The sequence below is a fragment of the Oratosquilla oratoria genome, chromosome 9, assembly GCF_046742065.1.
Source record: "Oratosquilla oratoria isolate Oo_2021 chromosome 9, ASM4674206v1, whole genome shotgun sequence".
In the NCBI taxonomy this organism is placed as follows: Eukaryota; Metazoa; Arthropoda; class Malacostraca; order Stomatopoda; family Squillidae; genus Oratosquilla; species Oratosquilla oratoria.
Window position 1 is genome coordinate 46,568,267 of NC_134785.1, and position 20,625 is coordinate 46,588,891.

Genomic DNA, 20,625 nt, shown 5'->3' on the forward strand with positions numbered 1-20,625 from the left:
CCTGAGAAACACATAAACAAAGTTTTTGGAGAAACTTATGGTTTAATAAGAACAATCAAAGTAGTATTTACATACCTGGACGAAGAAATGGTGAAGAAAATACTAGTCACTTTGATAAGACCAGGATTGGAGTATGCAGCAACGACGTTGTCACCAAGTACAAAAAATGTATAACAAAAATTGAAAGAATACAAAGAGCAATTACGAAATTGATACCAACGCTCTCAGAACTATCATATGAGAGACTAGCAAAACTTGAGTTACAGACATTAGAGCAAAGAAGAGAGACTTGAAAACTATTTCTAGAATCATGAAAGGCATAGAAATTGTTGGTAGAGAGGATCTAATAAAATGGGATAGTAGAGGTACAAGAGGACACGGAAAGAAAAAAAAAAGGACAATTATAGAAGAGAACTGAAAAAGAACAGCTTTCCACACACGATAATGAACGTTTTGAACAAGTTAGATGAAAATGTGGTATGTGCAAAAACGATACACGAATTTAAAAACAGTCTAGATAAAACGATATATGGAGACGGGACATCACGAGCATAGCTCCACTTCCCGTAAAATACAACTATGTAAATAGACACCACCGTCTGGAACGGACGTCTAGAACAAGCTCTGGAGTGGAGCGCTCTTTCGATAAGTTGGAGGAAACACCTAGTTGGTATCGTATTGGGATAGGGAAGCTTTGCTTATCGAGGGACCGAAATGTTAAAATAGAGTAAATTCACTTAGTGATAAAAATATAAAATGGATGATGATGATAATAGACAAAAATATAGTGAACCAAGGAAGAGAAGATATGATGTAAGGAGGGTTGAATCGCCATTAGGTGTCATCCCAAAAAAGTTGCAAAATGGAAACGCCAAAAGAGGAATGAAACGTATGAAAATATTGCTTTCTCAGGATTTGCAAAAGAAAGTGGAATACTAGGTAGAGGTTTAGATTAAGAAAGGGGAACAAGATATAAAATATTCTAAGAAATCAGGAAATTACAGAACGAAGAAATGAAATTATAGATATGAAAGCAGAATAGAGGGCAGTGTATAGAGAAGCGATTAAGTTAAAAAACGAAAGGGTGAAACAAACAGGAAGCTTAATGGTATAAAAAGGAATTAAACACAATAAAAAAGAGAACGAAAGAATGAAAAATGAAGATACTAACAAAAATGAGGCTTTGAAAAAAGAAGTAAAAGAACAAACACAAGCGGTGACCGAGAACGTTGGAGAAATCATAAAAGAGACAGATCTCCAAGAAATAAAAAATCAAAGGAAAGTGGAAATATATATATATATATACATACATATATATATATATATACATATATATATATATGTATATATATCCGTATATATATATATACATATATATACACGTATATACATATATATATGTATATATACGAATATATATATATATATACATATATATATATATATATATATACGAACATATATATATATATACGAATATATATATATATACATATATATATATACATATATATATATACATATATATATATATATACATATATATATATACATATATATATATATACATATATATATATACATATATATATATATATATATATATATAACTTTTAAAGAAATTGTACAAGTGGAAGAAAATGCAAAAGAAATTGTCATTAAAGTAATTAAAGAGAAGGAAAATTGGGTCAGAGACACAGTTGATAAAAAAGAACGGTATAGTAGTTTATGGTATTAAAGAAAAACACAATGTAGCTAGATACTTAAGAGAAAAAGAGGAGAAAGAAATAGAAAAAAAACTGAAAGAGATACAAGAGGAGGGGTAAGAAATGAAGGCGATAGAGAAAGTGCATAGAATGGTACTATGCTCAAAAAACACTAAAGATGGTCTCAAATGGGAGCGGAAGAAGTACTAACAAAAAACAGCAAAGTTGGCAAAAAGTAAAAATTACAAAAATGTATGGATAAGAAAAAAAAAAATGAGTGACGAGGAAAAAGAGAGGGAAAAGACTAAAAAATGAAGTAATGAAATTAAAAGATCCACTACCACCAAATACTGTGGCTCAATGTATATACAGTATAATCACCGGATAAAAAATAGAGAGGAGAAACAGGGTGGAGGAGTCATGTTTTTGACTAAGGAAGGCTTAAATATGACAAAGATAACAGAAAGAAATAATGATATGGAACTGATTATGATAAAACTTAAAAACAGTGACATGAAAAGTAGAAAATTTGTAGTGATATACATGCCCACAAAAAAATATTCTTGTACAGAGAGTGACGATTCCAAAATGTTGGAAGACACAAACCATACATAAAATGAAATACTGAAAGGAGGAAACTTAGTAATTATGGATGACTTTAACTCTAAAGAAATATGTTGGGAAGAGATGACAGTGAAGTGTGGAGAGGACCTTTGGGGAAATATACTACTGGACATGACCATTGAATACACAATAACTCAATGGGTAAAAGAGAATGCCAGATACAGAAACAATGAAGAACCGTCGAGACTAGACTTGATATTTACGTCAGATCCTGAAATTGTGGATAAAAAGGAATACAAGACATCAATTGGGAAGTGTGACCACATACTAATTGAGCTCGAACTAAAAGAGGAAATTCATTTGGAAAGAAATGAAAAACACAGGAAAGGAAGACTAATGTACAACAAAACGGATTTTGAGAGAAACTCAGAAAATTATTTCAAAAACGAATTTGGAATACTTCTTTAATGAAGAAACAAAGATGGAAGAGAAATGGACGATATTAAAAGAAATTTATAATGAAGGAATGGATAAATACGTCCCAAAACAAAAACAGGAAAAGGTGTACAATCAATGCTGGTACAACAACAAAAAATGTAGTGAGGCAAAAGGCAGAAGAGACAAAGCGTCGAAAAGATGGAGAAAAAGAAAAAAAACTGGGAAATTGGCAAATATATATCAAACTAAAAAATAATTATGTAAAAATACGCAGGGAAGAAAAAAAATATGAAAAAGACATGATAGACAAATGCAAGGATCAACCCAAATTATTCTACAGATATGTAAATGTTAAATGAAAAAATAAACAGGAAATGGTGAAACTACGTCGAGGGAATGCGAAATATATAGAATACGTAGAAATGGCTGAAATTATGAACAAACATTTCAAATCTGTATTCACAAATGAAAATACGCACAATTGGGATGAAGGAAAGGGACAAAGATCCCCCTAATGAAAGAAATAATTGTGACACAGAAAGAAATAAGGGAACAAATAATAAACCTTGATGTCAGGACGGCCCGGACGGAATTGCATATTGGATACTAAAATAATGTATAGATGAACTAACGAAATAGATAGATAAGATGATATATTGCTCACTCAAAGAAGGAAAGGTACCGCAAGATTGGTAAAAAAGCAAATATTGTGCTAATATATAAAGGGAGAGATAAGGAAGACCCAACAAACTATAGACCATTCTACCTTACAAGCACAATGAATAAAATATATGAAAAAGTTATCAAAAGTAGATGGACTAAACATCTGGAAGAAAATATACTGAATCCAAAACAATTTTGCTTTAGACAAGGTATATCATGTGCCACAGACTTGATTTGTTTTTATTCAAGGTTAATAAATATAGTGCAAGAAATGGACGGATGGGCAGGTTGTGCTTTCCTGGATTTACAAAATGCGTTTGATAAAGTGCCACACAAAAAGCTATTAAGAAAACTCGAAATAGGAGGTGTACAAGGAAAATTATTGAAATGGATGGAAGATTTCTTGCATGGGAGAAAAATGAGGGTGGTACTTAGAGATAACAAATCGACCTGGGAAGAAATGATAAGTGGAGTCCCACAAGGTTCAGTTTTAGCTCCGATAATGTTTGCTATATATATAAATGACATGGATGAAGGTGTAGAACGTTATATGAACTTCTTTGCAGACGACACAAAACTACTAAAGAAAGTATAGAAAAAGACTGTGAATCACTACAGAGAGACCTGGACAAAGTATGGGGATGGACCCAAAAGTGGAAAGTAAACTTCAACATCAAAAAATGTAGTATAACAGAGTTTGGAAAAAGTAAGAGAAGAATATCAGGACAAAATAATATTTGTACAAAGGAAGTAAAGAAGATTAGCTCCGAAAAGGGCCTAGGAATAATTATTAACAAAGAAATGTCACCAGACAAGCATACAAACAAAATAGTTGGAGAAACCTAAAATTTACTAAGATAAATAAAGGTGGTTTTTAATTACTTGCATGAAGTAATGGTAAAAAAATATTAGTCACACTGATAAGACCAAGATTGGAGTACGCTGCGACACTATGGACACCCAGTACAAAAAAGAATATAAAGAAATTAGAAAGAATCCAAAGAGCAACGACAAAGATGGCCCCAACACTTTCAAAATTGACATACGAACAAAGATTGTCCAAACTGGAACTATCAACCCTGGAACAATGAAGAGAAAGAGGAGATCTATTGGCCTTTTACAAAATCATGAAAGGCATGGAAATCCTTGACAGAGAAGACGTGTTAAAGTGGGTAAAAAAAAAAAAAAAAAAAAAAAAAGAGGATATGAATAAATGCTCAAAAAAGATAGTTATAGAAGCGATCTGAAAAAAAAAAGAGTTTTCCACACAGAGTGGTGGATGTCTGGAACAAATTGGACGAAACAAGAGTTTGTGTAAAAACCATACAAGAATTCAATAACAAACTAGATGCTGAGAGATACAAAGACGGGTCACTACGAGCATAACTCCCTTTCCGCATAATATAACTAGGTAAATACAGCTATTTAAGCGCGCACACACACATACATATATATATATATATATATATATATATATATATATATATATATATATATATATATATATATATATATATGTGTGTGTGTGTGTGTGTATTCACCTCGGATCTGCTGCAGCCTCTTTTCGAGACAGCCAGGCACCACCCTACGACAGTGAGCTCAGAGCTCATTATTAGCAGATCTCTGAGTAGGTCTGAGACTACTCACACTCCACACACCGGGAATGCAAGGTCACAACTCCTTGACTAACGTCCCGTACCTACTCGCTGCTAGGTGAACAGGGGCTACACGTGAAAGGAGACAAACCCAACTTGTCTCCGCCCGGCCGGGGAATCGAACCCCGGTTCTCCGGCTTGTGAGGCCAGTGCCTTACCAATCCGCCACCGGGCCGTAAATTGTGTGTGTGTGTGTGTGTGATGACTTACAATATTCCTGACAATACTCCTGTAGAATTCCTCATTTTGTTGGAAGATGATTGAAGGGAATATTCAATCCTTTAGATGTTTAGCGTGCACACGCACGCACGCATTAGTACAGGATGGAACGTTCGACGTCCCCAGAGAACTCCCAAGGGAAGTACCATTGTTGTCAGACCTAACAGTGGTTATAGAGGTCAGGCGCATCTGACGTCACCCGGACATCTGGGCAAGCGGTTGCGTTCTGCGTTCAATATTACCAAACTGCAAGATCAGCATACGTCAAAATTATATTTCCTAATGTACTCCCTTTTTAAATATGGACCATGCATGAATACTGAGTGTCCATACTCAGTCCATGCATTGTATATTGTAAAAACAAATGTGTACATTTTAGAAATAGGAGAAAATAAATTATTATAGCTAAGTGTGGTGGCAACAGCCACTTTGTGCCTGTAAATAGAATTTGGCAAATCCCCGGGTTCTGATTGGGATTGTTCCAGTAATATCGAGCACTCTAGACGAGGACATCAAAGCAAACAAACCATCACCTCGTTTGTCTCACCAAACTGAATGTAGATCACAAACAAATCTACAATTTCCTCTCAGCTGAATAAAGTCAACTAGCGGCAGACAGAATAAACATACAAGGCCCCAGATCTGGTTAATTTGTTGACTGGGACATACTTTTTTTTTCTAAAGGAACATGATAGGAATGGTAGATATCTGTTAGGCCCCCAGAGCGTCGGCACCTATAAAATTGGTCCTGCACTCCTGACAGTGGGCCTCAACCCCACCCCCCCATCATTAAAAAAAAAACACGAGTAAGGATTTACGATTTGCCCCTTCAGCGTGATGTCATGTACGTTTATATTCCGCCATAAGATTTCCTTCTGGTTCACTTGTACTGAAAAAAAGATAATCATATACCATGATATGCTCTAAAGTCGTCCTGCGTTATACCCGTAGGACTAGAAGACTGGAATTGAACGTAAGTAAAACAGTAATAAACGCATTTTGATCAGTTGTTGATTCCTTGAAAGACCCTCTACAATTCTATATACAACAGTCATCAAACTTACTTATAAGTTCAGATGGACTAGGGTGAAGGTGAAGGAGTGCTGGTCGATTTTGTAGCTCTCTTTGAATCACTGGACAACACCGTACAGTATCCCTTGTCACACTAAGGCCAATATCTACCTTGTTCGACCGTCATGTCAGTCATCATTAAGCACACGCAATAATGCAAAATTGCACAGCAACAAAACTGATGATAATAAATATGTCATTTGTGGTACCTCAAATGACTTGGAAAATTACTGAAATTGAGTTGAGAAAAAACAACAACAATTAAAATTGTATATTTTACACACACACACACACACACACACACACACACACACACACACACACACACACACACACACAATTATATATATATATATATATTATATATATATATATGTGTGTGTGCGTGCATATATATATATATATATATATATTATATATATATATATATATATTATATATATATATATATATATATTATATTATATATATATATATGTGTGTGTGCGTGCATATATATATATATATATATATATATATATATATATATACATATAATATATATATATGTATATATATATATATATATATATATTTATTTATTCAGCAGGTCGCACGCCGAACCCCACAACACAGCACATTATTGTGATTTACTTCGCTAAGTTAATTGAATTCTGACTGGGTAGCTGTGTAGGAGGGGCTGAATCGATTGGCCAATCATAGCCCTAAATTAGATAATTACTATTTATTACTCTTATTTTATTATTATTACTTCTTCGTATAACAGACTCCTCTGAGAATCGTTTTATGAGAGCGACATTTTAGTTCTTTGCTTCCATGCCGTTGCCAATTACATCAGCAGGGATTTCTTGAAGAGAAAAATAAATAACTGAATAAACAAATAAAAAAATAAATTAATGTAAATGAATAAACAAACAATCAAATAAATAAATAGATAAAAATATGTGAATAGATAAATAAATAAATAAACTCCTGATTTTTGCTCCACACGCGTTTGTAGATTTTTAAAGCTTCCTTCGGAGTAGGTTGTTACGAGGTGGCGACAGACAAGGCATTTCTCGCTTTTACTTTGCGGGAACCTGCAGAGCCGCTCACGGGCGGCATGATTTGTGGGCGCTGACCGGGGGAATTAAGGATTTGGATTAGGATAAGGGTTAGGGTGGCCATTTCCAAAAAGGAGGGCACTGCATATCGACGATTATAATATACAGTAATATATATATATATATATATATATATATATATATATATATATATATATATATATATATATATATATATATATATATATATATATATATATATATAATAAAAAACTGAAAGTGAATAATATTTTTCACTTCTAATGAAACCGACAAAAAACAAATACCTGTATTTCTTACCAAGTTACAACACAAACAAAACCTAGTTGTATCCTCACATTGATTGCCTGGAGGTTTATTTCTTTTTGTATTTCTGCCCTCTACTTTTTGTATTTCTGCCCTCTTTCTTTTCGGCATTTTCAGACTCCTTAACCTCATAAATTAATTGCCAAACCACACTGCACCGTGGCCACATCAGGACTGCAGCACAATCGTGACAATGTACGAGATGTGAATCATGCAATCACACGTTGTTGTTGTTGTCGTTCCCTAGACTGTCTGTCCGAGCAGTCCCGTCTCCCCAAGGAAGGCCACAGCCGAAACTGGGTTTTCCCACAAATCCTTTATAGAGTGTATGTTGTGTTGTTTGCGTGCATGACACGTTCACAACATTGGTCCTGTGACCTGTGCAGTTCCTGTCTACGGCTGCAGAGTTCCAACGTTGACCTTGGCCTGGGTACTCCCACATAGTTTAATTGTACGACATCATTGTATACCTAGGATTATTTATTTATTTATTTATTCTTCATTCATTTATTTATTTGTTTATTCATTTATTTTTGTCACACCCCAAGAAAGGAGGACAAATGCACGTTCGGCGTGAGGTTGCGCAAAAGGAGGACTGTCCGGCCTAAAGGAGGATGTCTGGCAACCCTAATATTAATTAAGGGTTTAGGGTGTGATCAGGATTAGGGCCAGGAATGGGATCTGAAACGAGGAGAGGGTGGTAGTGATGGGTGATCCTATTTCTAAAAGTATCAAGAGTGGGACTATTAACTACATGAAAAGGAAGATGATTCAACTTTGGGATGCTGGGGGGAGGAGGTGAGTACTTGAATATATATGTTGGTGCTTGTTTATATGTGTGGAAGTTTAGATTGTGACTGCCTCTAGTTATTCGTGTATCTGTTGGGTGGAAGTTTCTTTGTTTATGTCAACTAAATTCTTTGTAATTTTGTTCTTCATTTGTTATCTGTATATTCGTCTTGTTTCAACTGGTTCAAGTCTGTTTTGTTTTGGTGACTAATGTAGTGTATCTGTAATAACATCTGATCCATCTTGGTGCTTTATTTTGTGGACTAATTTGTACACGTCATTGTTAGTGTGTGGATCCCACATGGTGTCTTATAAGCAATAATTTTGATGTCTGCGTTGCATCTCCTTAGGTTCCTGCGCAGGAATCCCAGGTATTGGCATACTTTGCTACCACACTACTTCGTTTGAACAGAAATAACTTCGGTCATGAATTTTGTTTTACACATTTCCAAACGTCACCTTACTCTTGCGTCATACAGTGAGAAGCTGAACGACAAACTAAGAGAAGTTAAACCTATACAAATGTTTGACACATTGTTGAGATGTTCTTAGGGAAGTGTAGATGGATGATTATCATAATGGGATTTAGGGCAAAGCCCAAGCGCAAGGATCTACAAAGACTATTCAGCACTAATTAGGGAAGTGTAGAATATTATAACCGAAGTCGTTTCAACTCAAAAGAAGCAAAAGGAAGTAGCATGTTAGCTTAGTATGTCGCCACCTTCACATAAATATAATAGAAGGGTCGAAGAGGTAATATCTGTACCACCTCTGAAGTAAGTAATAAGTCACGCCATCTTTAATTACTGATCGATTGATTACAGTCGTCAAGACTTGAGCCTTGAATATAACATCTACATTAATTTCCTGTTCATTTATGCGAGACAAATAATTCACTAACCAAAATCAAAGCTCAAGCAAAACATTATAATTATTCAAATTTCCATCTAATGAAAATAATGAGGAATAGAATATGGAGATCTCTAGCCAGACTAAGCAATAAAAAAAAAAAAAAAAAAAAAAAAAAAAAAAAAAACTATTGATACAACCCAAATTGATCACCGTAGCCTAACAAACCAAACCAAAATGCACCCCATTATGCAATGGAACTGTGAATGAATATTGCACACTGAGAAATCGTGTCCATTCTTTAGCAATACAAATCCAAATGCAGTTGTTTATGAACACCCCACAGGGCCGGATTTACCTACTTGTGGGGCCTAGGCCAAAGTCATCTGTGGGTCCTCAAATTTATAGAAATATTGGCAATATTACTGCATAAGGTATGAATATTTTGACTGAAATTTTGTTATTGCACTTTAGTACAGTAACAATGTCTGCCTAATTTTATTTATTAATTCATTTCTATTTATTTATTTATTTTACCTTTCTTGCATGACAAATTTGTTTCACTGGGCCCCCCAGGTACCCGTGGGCCCCAGGCCAATGGCCTAATATACCTATTGGTAAATGTGGCCCTGCATGCATACACACACAAATCTAAGACACACTTATCCACCTCTCCCTACCCAAGCAAATCGAGAAGGTGCAGCAATCATTGTCTGCCCAGGCATTTCATCAATAACAATTATACTCCATACCATTTTCTAATCCACTGCAGCCAAAAAATTCCTACATTGCTCAATAACCTGAAAATATTACTTCAGAAACACTATCAGATTCCATACCTATTCCCACCATATTGTCTATTTAGAGGCTTTAATAGAACAATGTGACATCAAGTCATTCATTAAGCCCCACCTACCTAAATGGGGCCAGATCTTAGAGATTCAGAATTGGCATTTCTTCTCAGGATAACAAAAGAAATGAAGGATGTTTTCCCATGTTTTATTATTAATGATAAAAACAACTCCCTTCCCACAATCCAATTTTCAACATAGAATGCTTGTATGAAGTAAAAACGACACGCAATGATGAAGGTCCTCTAGAGGTGAGGCCCATCTATCTGCCCTGATTCTTCTTGGGCGCGGCCGGTTGCTGCGGGGAGGAAAGAAAAAATATCATGAAACATCTAAGAAACAATACACATATGTTCACTGGAAGAGGGGAGGGTGCCAGTGCCATTGGTCTGGAAATCTGCAAATGTACTAATATTCAGTAAAGACAACTGAGGTACTGCTACAGTCCAGTGTCCTTGACCAGAACAAGATAGAGAAAGAATCTTTATTCACAACCAATTTGGACTTAGAAGAAAAGGTCCTGTGTGGATAACTATAAAAGAATAGATGGTTCAAATATTTGGAGAGAGAAAAAATCTTTATTCACAACCAATTTGGACTTGCAAAAAAAGATCCTGTATATACAAAGTGATTATTTGATAGTAGAAATGTTACACGAGAGGGATAGGTGAATTATGTATACCTAAATTTGGAAAATGCATTTGACAAATTGCCACACAAAAGATTGATATGGAGGTTTGGAACTCCAAGGAAAACTTCAAGTTTCATCAATCTCAACGACGAGGAAGTGCCTTTGTTGTATCGGTAGGGAAGGGGAAAGCTCGTGGTGTAGTGGGAAGGTGAAGAAAAATGAGAAAGGGAAGGATTACTGAGGGAAATGGAAGGAAATGAGGAGACGAATGGGCTCCCCCGGACGTCAGAAGAAATGTCAACAAGAGGGCTGCAGATGATGCAGGTGAAGTCGAAAATATCAGTAAAGGTACTAAAATTAGAAATATAGATAAGAACAACACAATAGAAAGTGGAGATAATAATTTCCATGGATTTAATGAGAGAGGGGATGTCAACCTCCCCCAATTAGTAAGTCTAGAGGAAAAACTTGAGAAAATGAACGAACACTGGGAGGTTAGGTTCAGCCAACTTACACGGATTATGTAAAGAGTTGATAAATTGGAAGAACTAAAGGAGAACCAAAACCTAACTAAAGAAATAGAAAAATTAAAAAGACAGTTAAAAGAAGTAAAAGATGAGAATCAGGAATTAAAGAATAATAAAGAGAATAAAGAGTCCATAGCAAAAGAAGCACAGGGTTGGAGAAAAGTCCAAGAGAACAACAAAATTGTTTTTAGAGATATAGAGACAAAACAGATGAAAGAACAAACTAAGGACACAGTTATTAAAGTGATGAGAGAGAAGAATATAGTAAGAGACTTAGCAGACAAAAAGAAATGTATAATTATATTAGGGATGGAAGAGAAGCATAATCCAAATAGGACTACAAGAGTAAAAGGGGAGAAGGAAAAGGTAAACAAGATATTAGTAGTTCAAGAGGATGAACAAGAAACAGGGAAAGAAATTGAAGAAATATATGGAATAGGGAAATACAATACAGATAAAACCAGACCAATTAAGGTTAAGTTCAAGTCACAAACGACAACAGAGAATACCTTAGCAAAAACAGGGAAACTAGCAAAAAGTGATCTATATAAACATGTATGAATAAAAAGAGAAATGAATGAAGAGGAAAGAGAGGATGAGAAGACAAAAAGACTAGAAGCTGTGGAAGAAAAACGAGAAAAGAACAGAGTCAGACAAAGAGAAATTCTATTGGATAGTGGATACGAGAGTGAGAAAAACGGAAGGGAAACAAAACACGATGAAAGTAGAGGAAAATTATATGGCTTGATAACAGGCTTGAACAAACTGATTAATTACCTGAAGGAAAAAAGAACTGGACATAATGGGAATTGTAGAGACAAAATTGAAAGGTCCACTACCACACAACAGTGTAGGACATGGTGCACATAATCATTGGATTAGAAACGAAGAGGTAAAACAAGGGCGTGGAGTTATGTTCCTGACTAAGAAGGAAATAAATGTGAGGAATGTCACATATGGAAAGAATAGAGATGATTATGATGGAAGTGGAGGACAGGGATGGGGAAGAGCAGGAAGTTTGTAGTAAATTATGTGCCTCCTAAAATGGCTTCGTGGGAAGAGAGAGAACACAAAAATATGTTAGAAGACATAAGGATAACACTAAATAAGATAATGGAAGATGGAGGAAGAATAGTTATATTGGGTGACTTAAATTGTAAAGAAATCTGCTGGGAAGAGATGGCAGTGAAGGGTGGAGATGACCTATGGGGAAATGTACTACTTGATATGATTACACTGGGTAACAGCCAAAAAATCGTCAGGGGTTTCTCAGCTGATTTAGACTAATTTTGGTGTTCTGAGTCCGAATATCACATTGGTTTTGCTCAATCAGGTCAACTTTTTGAGATACAGCCATAGGCCTACCTGACGAGCTATACATATGATAATTTGAAGGGTTTTGAGTTCAATCCTATTTTTCTTGAAGAATATATCGAATTATTCATATATAAATGGTTGCTTCTGGTGTGTTTCTGTTTGAAATTGACTAATTGACTTATTTCTTTCTTTTCAGGGTATTGATATGGCTTCGGCGCGACGGTCATGCAGGAATAATCCTGACATTTTCTGCTACATTTGCGAAGACTACACGCTGTCAATGCACAGGAAGAGCATCACAAGCTTTGTGAAGCGCGCATACCAGGCTTACTTTCAAGTCAAGCTGGGTGACCAAGATAAGTCCTGGGCACCGCACACGGTGTGCATGACGTGCGTGGAATACCTCCGGCGGTGGACGAAGGGCACGAAAACTTCACTGAAGTTTGGGATTCCGATGGTTTGGAGGGAGCCGTCTGACCATGAATCGGATTTTTACTTCTGCGCCATCAATACTACTGGCATCAACCGGAAGAATCGGAGCAGCCTCCAGTACCCCGACCTTCCATCTGCCCGCCGTCCAGTTGCTCACTGCGAAGAACTTCCTGTACCAGCGTGCAGAGAGCTTCCTGACAGCGACGACAAGGCCACCACTGCATATGAGGGAGGAGATACAGAAGAAGAGTATGAAACACAAGATGGTCCGCAGCCCTTTTCACAATGTGAGCTTAATGATCTGGTTTGGGATCTCAGCTTGTCGAAGACTTCCGCCGAGCTGTTGGCCTCCAGACTCAAAGAGAAAAATCTACTCGGCGAGGACGCGCGTATCACGTTCTTTCGTAGAAGGCATCAGGACTACATGGGCTACTTCTGCCAGGAGGAAGACCTCGTGTACTGCCGAGATGTCGCCGGTCTTCTTGTTAAACTCGGCGCTCCTCAATATGATCCGAGAGATTGGCGACTCTTCATAGACAGTAGCAAGCGCTCTTTGAAGAGTGTGCTCATCCACAACGGGAACGAGTTCGCCTCAATTCCTCTTGCGCACTCCACAACTCTCAAAGAGAAATATGAAGCAGTCAAGTATGTGCTCGACAAAATCCAATATGAGCAGCACCAATGGCTCATCTGCGTCGACCTTAAGATGGTGAACTTTCTACTTGGTCAGCAGTCCGGGTACACAAAGTACCCATGCTTTATATGTAAGTGGGTCAGTCGAGACAGAGCCCAGCACTATGTGAAGAAAGAGTGGCCGGCGCAAGAGCAGTTAGTACCTGGGGCGAGCAACATCATAAACGAACCTCTTGTTGACCGGGAAAAGATTTTGTTCCCACCGCTTCACATCAAGCTTGGGTTAATGAAACAGTTCACGCGCGCTCTGGACAAGGATGGGAGGTGCTTCAACTACCTGTGGCGAGCCTTCCCTGGAGTGACCATTGAGAAGCTGAAGGCCGGCATTTTCGATGGCCCACAGATACCGAATTTTTATGATCCGCAGAAATTGGGTTTTTGGACGAAAAATCGTTTTTTTTTCTTAAATGTCTGTAGCGAACAATCCTGACCTGATTGAGAAAAACCAAGGGCATTTTCGGACTCAGAGCATCGCAATTAGTCTAATTCCGCTGGAAAACCCTAGACGATTTAAAAAAAAAAAAAAAAAAATTTACCCAGTGTTATAGAACATACAATGACACAATGGATACAAGAGAACACTAGGTATAGAAATGAGGAAGAACCATCGAGACTGGACCTTATAATCATATCAGAACCTGAAATAGTGGACAAGATTGAATATAAGACACCAATAAGTAAAAGTGACCACATATTGGTTGAATTGAAACCGAGGAAAAATACATGGAAAACAAAAAATATAGAAAGGGAAGATTGATATTGATGCATTGAATTTTTTTTTTTTTTTATATAAAATAAGAGAATTCTTTCAAAAAGCAGACTGGGAAAGGATACACAAGGAGGAAACAACATTAGAAGAGAACTGGATTATTTTGACAAAAATTTATAAAGGAGTGGAAAAGTATGTTCCAAGACAAAAACAAGAAAAAGGGTATGTAAAGTGTTGGTACAACAAAAGATGTGGAGAGTTAAAAGACAAAAGGGATAAAGCTTGGATAAAATGGAAAAAAGACAAAAGACCAGAAAATGGAAAATATATACTACTGTAGTTATAGAAATGAATATGTACAAGTGTGCAGAGCAGAAAAGAGAAAATACGAAAAAGATGTCATAGAAAAATGTAAAGATCAACCAAAACTATTTTACAGATTTGTAAACAACAAACTGAAAAACAAACAAGAATTAGAGAAACTACGACAAGGAGTTGAATACACAGAGGAAATAGAAATGGCAGAAATTAAGAACAAGCATTTTAAATCGGTGTTTATGAGGGAGAACATACAACCTAGAGATATCAAGCTGGGGGACAAAGTCCCCCCTATGAAAGAGATGGAAGTATCAAGGAATGAAATAATGAATCACTTGAGTAATCTTGATGTCAGAAAATTGCATGGACCAGATGAATGGCAAACTGGATTTTGAGAGAATGCAGGAATGAACTAACAGACAAAATACATAGTCTAATAAGCAGTTCATTGAAAGAGGGAAAAGTTCCAGAAGATTGGAAAAGAGCAAATATAGTACCAATATGTGAAGGGGGAAACAAGGTAGACCCTACTAACTTTAGACCGGTCTCTCTTACAAGTATGATAGCTAAAATTTGTGAAAGAATGATCAAAATTAGATGGGTAAGGCATTTGGAAAAAAACAACATACTAAATCCAAGGCAATGAACTAACAGACAAAATACATAAGCAGTTCATTGAAAGAGGGAAAAGTTCCAGAAGATTGGAAAAGAGCAAATATAGTACCAATATATGAAGGGGGAAACAAGGTAGACCCTACTAATTATAGACTGGTCTCTCTTACAAGTATGATAACTAAAATTTGTGAAAGAATGATCAAAATTAGATGGGTAAGGCATTTGGAAAAAAATAACATACTAAATCCAAGGCAATTTGGATTTAGCCAAGGACGATCATGCGTCACAAACTTAATGTGTTTCTATTCAAGGCTAATAGATGTAATACAAGAGATGGTTGGGCTGATTGTGCATTTCTAGACCTGAAAAAGGCTTTTGATAAGGTGCTACATAAGAAATTGCTAAAGAAATTAGAAACTGCAGGAGGCATACAGGGCAAACTGCTGAAATGGATGGAAGAAAATCCTGATAATCAAGTAAAAGAAAGAAAAGATTGAGTAATGATGATAAGTGAAAAACAAACAAATGTGGATGAAATAGAATTGTGAGGAGGAAAGGCAAAGGTTAGTTATTATCAAATGTGGCACTATTGTTCATTATATTTCATTTACTGGTCTCGTTAGTTGATAATGTTTGTAGTTTGTATAATATATATTTTTTTTATTTTTTAAGTTGTTAAGAGATGATAGAAGTTTTTCATCATGGTCTTGGATCATGTGTTGGACTCATGATTGACAGCTACTATATTCCCAGATTAAAGCTCAAAGCTCATATATGACTGATCTATGGTTAATGCAGTGACTTTACACATACACATAGATGGTGTCTTATAAGCAAGAATTTTGATGTCTGCTACATCTCCTGAGGTTCCTGCACAGGAATCCCAGGGTTCTATTGGCTGTAGCATTGCATACTATGCTAGCATACTAAATAATAGAGGTTTTGGTGCTTTGTTGCCCATGATGTGGTATAGTGTTATTGTTTTTCAAAGGAGTAGATGACAGAGTATATGGGTACAGTGCAGTATTGTGTAAATTGTATATTCTAGAAGTATGTATGTTATTGTGAGGAGAGCTTTGCATAGGCAAATGGAAAGGTAGATTCCTGTCATTTATGAAGTAAGAATATCCTCTTTTTAGGCATACAAGTACAGTTTCAAACTGTTGGTTACTCTGATATGAGGAGAGCCAAGGATGTGTGTGCAGTTTGATTGTTTTTAAGAAGTTTTCTTGGGCATTATTCCCAGCATCTTTGTCATATTTCTAGCTTTGCTGATCAATAGACTGGATGATACTCTGTTACTGGTAGGGAAATGGAGTAATCAAATATAGTATCCAGTGGAAGATATATATTAGAAACTGGTGGATCTTGTTAACTTGTGGGTAGTGTGACTCCAGAGGAGTGACTGATATGATAATATCAAATGCAGGGAGGAAGGTGTGGGTATTATTGTATGGTATAGATGATGGACTGTTGTATATAGTCAGTAGTGTGGTACTGTGTTTTCTATGGTCAATCATTTGTGGCTGTATGATGTAATAAGATGGATAAATGGGGTTGAAGGTTCTTGCAAAGAATTGTGTATAGTACTATAATTTTCAAACTTATAAGGTGTCTATGTCTTCCCGATTGCTGAGAACCAGGCTGCTTCCTAATTATGCCTAGAAATAGGAAACAATATCAGGTTGAACTGATGTAAACCTCCACAAATACTTTAATGAAAAAGAATCATATAAGCAGATCTTAAAGGAATGTTGTATGCCTTTACCTCCTTTGGTTTGCTTTCCGCCTTTACCAATTGTGCCTGTGGAGAAAAAAAAAATAATAGTCACATTAGGAAGTACATAAATCTTAAAATTCTTTTAGCTTAATTTGTACTTGGAGGTGAAAGGAATGAAAATTGAATGTATACACATGCACCCACCCTCCATCCATCTCATACTTATCTAACACCCATTTATTTTCACTTTTATCTTAGCTACTTGAGGATCAAGGGCCATCTCCCTCTCCTGCCCAGTGCTTGGATCTGAAGTACTGCATCAAGACACAGCACCTCCCCAACCGATTCATTACACGATGACACTTCCTCCTCATCCTCTCATGAGTAAATAGGGAAGACAAGGAAAAATCTCTGAGTTATGTCAATTCATCATCCATTCCCAACCACACTCCACCCACATCTATCTCTTGCCCTCTCCCTTCCCCCCTTCACTCCATCACCCATATCATTCTTGGTCAAATTCACTCCATCTGACTGCCTTCCACATTCTTTTTGCTAGGGATTTATTCTTTATTCATTATTTCCACATGCCTAAACCATCCAAGTATTCTTTGATCAACCCTATCTGCCAGCTTCCTTTACACCCCTGTTCCCTGGTTCACCTCCTCATTTTTCACTCTGTCCATCTTCATGACCCCCACCATACTTCTTAAACACTTCATCCCAAACACATTTAAGAGGTCATGGAAGTAAATTAAGACCACACATTGAAAGGATGTGAAGAAATACAGTTTTCCATATAGATGTATAAATATGTGGAATAGCTTAGGTGATATAGCCCAAGCTCAAACAATACACAAGTTCAAATCTAAATATAATAATTGAAAATAAAAAATATAGATTAAGTTGGAACCGTACAAATTTGAGTCTAGGTATGTTAGAAAATAGAGAGTAGGAGGCAAGACCCAATGAACGTTGCTCCTTTCCTGTATGCTACAATTAGGTAAACACTTAGGTAAACATATTTCAATTCTTTCTTTCTGCATTATTTGTAGTAGTTTTAGAGGAATCAGTCTGTTGATTATAGATGGAAAGGCATAAAGGAAAGTATTAATTGAAAGGATCAGGAGATCAGAGGGACTATTTGGGAAAGAACAGTGTGGATTTAGGGAAATAGAAGATATCTGGGCCAAATTTTTGTTGCAAAAGGTTAGGATGTCTTTCAGGCCTTTATGAATCTGGAGAAGACCCATGACAGTCCACAAGAAGGCACTGTGAAGTGTTGCAGATGTATAGGATATGGGGAAAATTGTTATGGGCAGTCATAAGATTTTGAGTTAAAGAGTTTGTGTTAGGGTTGGAAATGGCAAGAGTGAGTGGTTTAAGGTGAAGGTGGGCTCTGCCAGGACTGTGTAATGTCACTGTAGTTATTCAATGTTTACATATGAATGGGGTGGTATCCAACATACCCACTTCCTATTTCTATTACTGCTTACATACCTAACTACCTTTCTATTCATTCATTTCTTTCCTGTGTGTCTATTTACATCTATAATGGAGCTTACCTGCAGTTCAAGAATTTTGGTGTCCTTGTCACGATTCACCATCTGGAACTTCTGGAGTGCCTCATCTTTCTGCTGCAAATTTTCAAGGTTCTTCTGTAACTGTTCATTCAGCCTACCCTTCTCAGTTGCATAAGCTTGGTCACTTGCTTGGAGACGGGCTTCTAAGTTGCTGGATAAGGCCTCCAATCGTGCAACCTTCCCCGCAAGATCAGATTTTACGTTCTCGTTCTCGGATTGAGCAGCAACAAGCTCAGTGATTCGCTCCTGCAATAGAATGGAGGCTCTTAATCACCAGATAGTATTAGCTCTACAGGGCTTTAGAACCTCGTTTTTAACAAATCCCGAGATTTCAAAGAAGACACAAGGGAGAATGCTTATGGAAATTAAGGGATGAACAGTATGTGAGCAGAAAAATGGACTAGACTATAAATGAAATAAGATGAGGCAGCAGGCCAACAAAGAAGTGAATGGACATCTTAAAGAAGATTTGAGAGACATGGGCTTATGTAGAGTAAAGGAAGACAAGAGACTCCTGGAGAAGACTAGTGATGATCAGCAACTTCATACAACCATAGCAAAAGTTGCAGAGAATGAAGAATTTTCCCATTCCTGTTTAATATTTTAAGTGAAGCAAAAGGGTTCATAGAAGTCTTTTCTAAATTCATATAATCCCTCTGGAAAGTTACTTTAAGTCCAGGCATGTAAAATCCAGATATTAATAAATGATTCTGTGTGAAACAACATATAACATTAGGAAAAGCATTATGGAATTCATGTGATTGTCCAACATTCTGGTAGGCCTCTTTTTCAAGTTTGAGAGTTTTTCCACATTATCTACTGCTAATAGAATACTTTACAATGAACCTTTCAACACTTGCTGGTGTGCAGTCTTAGTATCTGGTAACAAAGTCATAGAAAACTGTTGTAAAGTAGATCATAAGTAAAAGGAGGATGGAGGTGGAATGGGTGTGAGTATGTATGTGCTTTTGACTTGGCTACCTTCCATATAAGGGGAAAATAGCTCTTGGTGTGTGTATATATATATATATATATATTATATATATATATATATATACTGTATATACCGTATATTTCCGTGTATAAGACAACCTTTGTATGAGACGAGGTACAAAATTAGAGCAAATTTTTATGAATTTATCTCATATCGGTAGTACAAGACGACTGCTAAATTACAAAAGCATCAGTGTATCAAACCTACCGTACAAAAAGAATTGTTTTGATTACGTTTATCAGCTGCTTTTTCTTTTCTTTCTCATTACTTAACTGTATCCTTATACCAGATAAATTACTTACTGTATCCTTATAAATTCAAAATAAATGAAATAAAGCAAATCATGTATCATGATTTTCTGAGAACACACGTCAACTAACAAAAATTATTTGTTTACGTTCCTGGTTCAACTACTGTAATATATTTTTTTTATTGATAAATAAACGTTTTATGTACTGTAATCCAAAATTGTTATTTTCAGTCTTAAAAATTACTGAAAAGTTAGCGAAAGAAAAAGGTTGCTATGAACGCAACCAGTGCTCGATGTTTACATTTTTTTCAGCTGTGTTAAATGTGTTTACATAGAGTAGTTAAAAGTACTGTAATTTCATTAATATAGAATTATTCCTCGAATTTATTAACAATTGCCATTTACTATAAAGATATGCCAATAATATATAAGGTAAATATGGTTTAATTACCTTTATTACCAGTTCTTATCATAATGTGAATCATTTCCTGTGTATCGGTGGTTATCGGCAGGCTAGCCTACCAAGTCATCTCACATAGAATTCAAGGTCTGATTTTTATAATGGTAGTATAAGACGACCCCCAATTTTAAGGGGTGAATTTTTTTATTTTAGGGTCGTCTTATACGTGGAAATATACGGTTA

General features: G+C 36.1%; 2 protein-coding genes across 5 annotated transcripts in view; both read right to left on the minus strand.

The window, feature by feature from the left end:
• The window catches only part of LOC143028055 (uncharacterized), a 10,626-nt gene extending 3,143 nt beyond the window's left edge, over positions 1-7,483 (minus strand). Inside the window, exon 1 of the mRNA XM_076189696.1 lies at positions 7,385-7,483. Within this exon, the coding sequence (XP_076045811.1) occupies positions 7,385-7,483 (99 nt within the window). The remainder of the gene's footprint in view (positions 1-7,384) is intronic.
• A 2,842-nt stretch (positions 7,484-10,325) lies between these two features.
• LOC143028366 (uncharacterized) overlaps positions 10,326-20,625 on the minus strand; it is a 65,143-nt gene continuing 54,843 nt past the window's right edge. For all 4 annotated transcript variants that reach the window (XM_076190331.1, XM_076190334.1, XM_076190333.1 and 1 more), the window contains 3 exons: positions 18,721-18,984; positions 17,204-17,239; positions 10,326-10,491 (listed from right to left, as the gene is read on the minus strand). In XM_076190331.1, the coding sequence (XP_076046446.1) occupies positions 10,456-10,491; positions 17,204-17,239; positions 18,721-18,984 (336 nt within the window). In that variant the 3' untranslated portion in view covers positions 10,326-10,455. The remainder of the gene's footprint in view (positions 10,492-17,203; positions 17,240-18,720; positions 18,985-20,625) is intronic.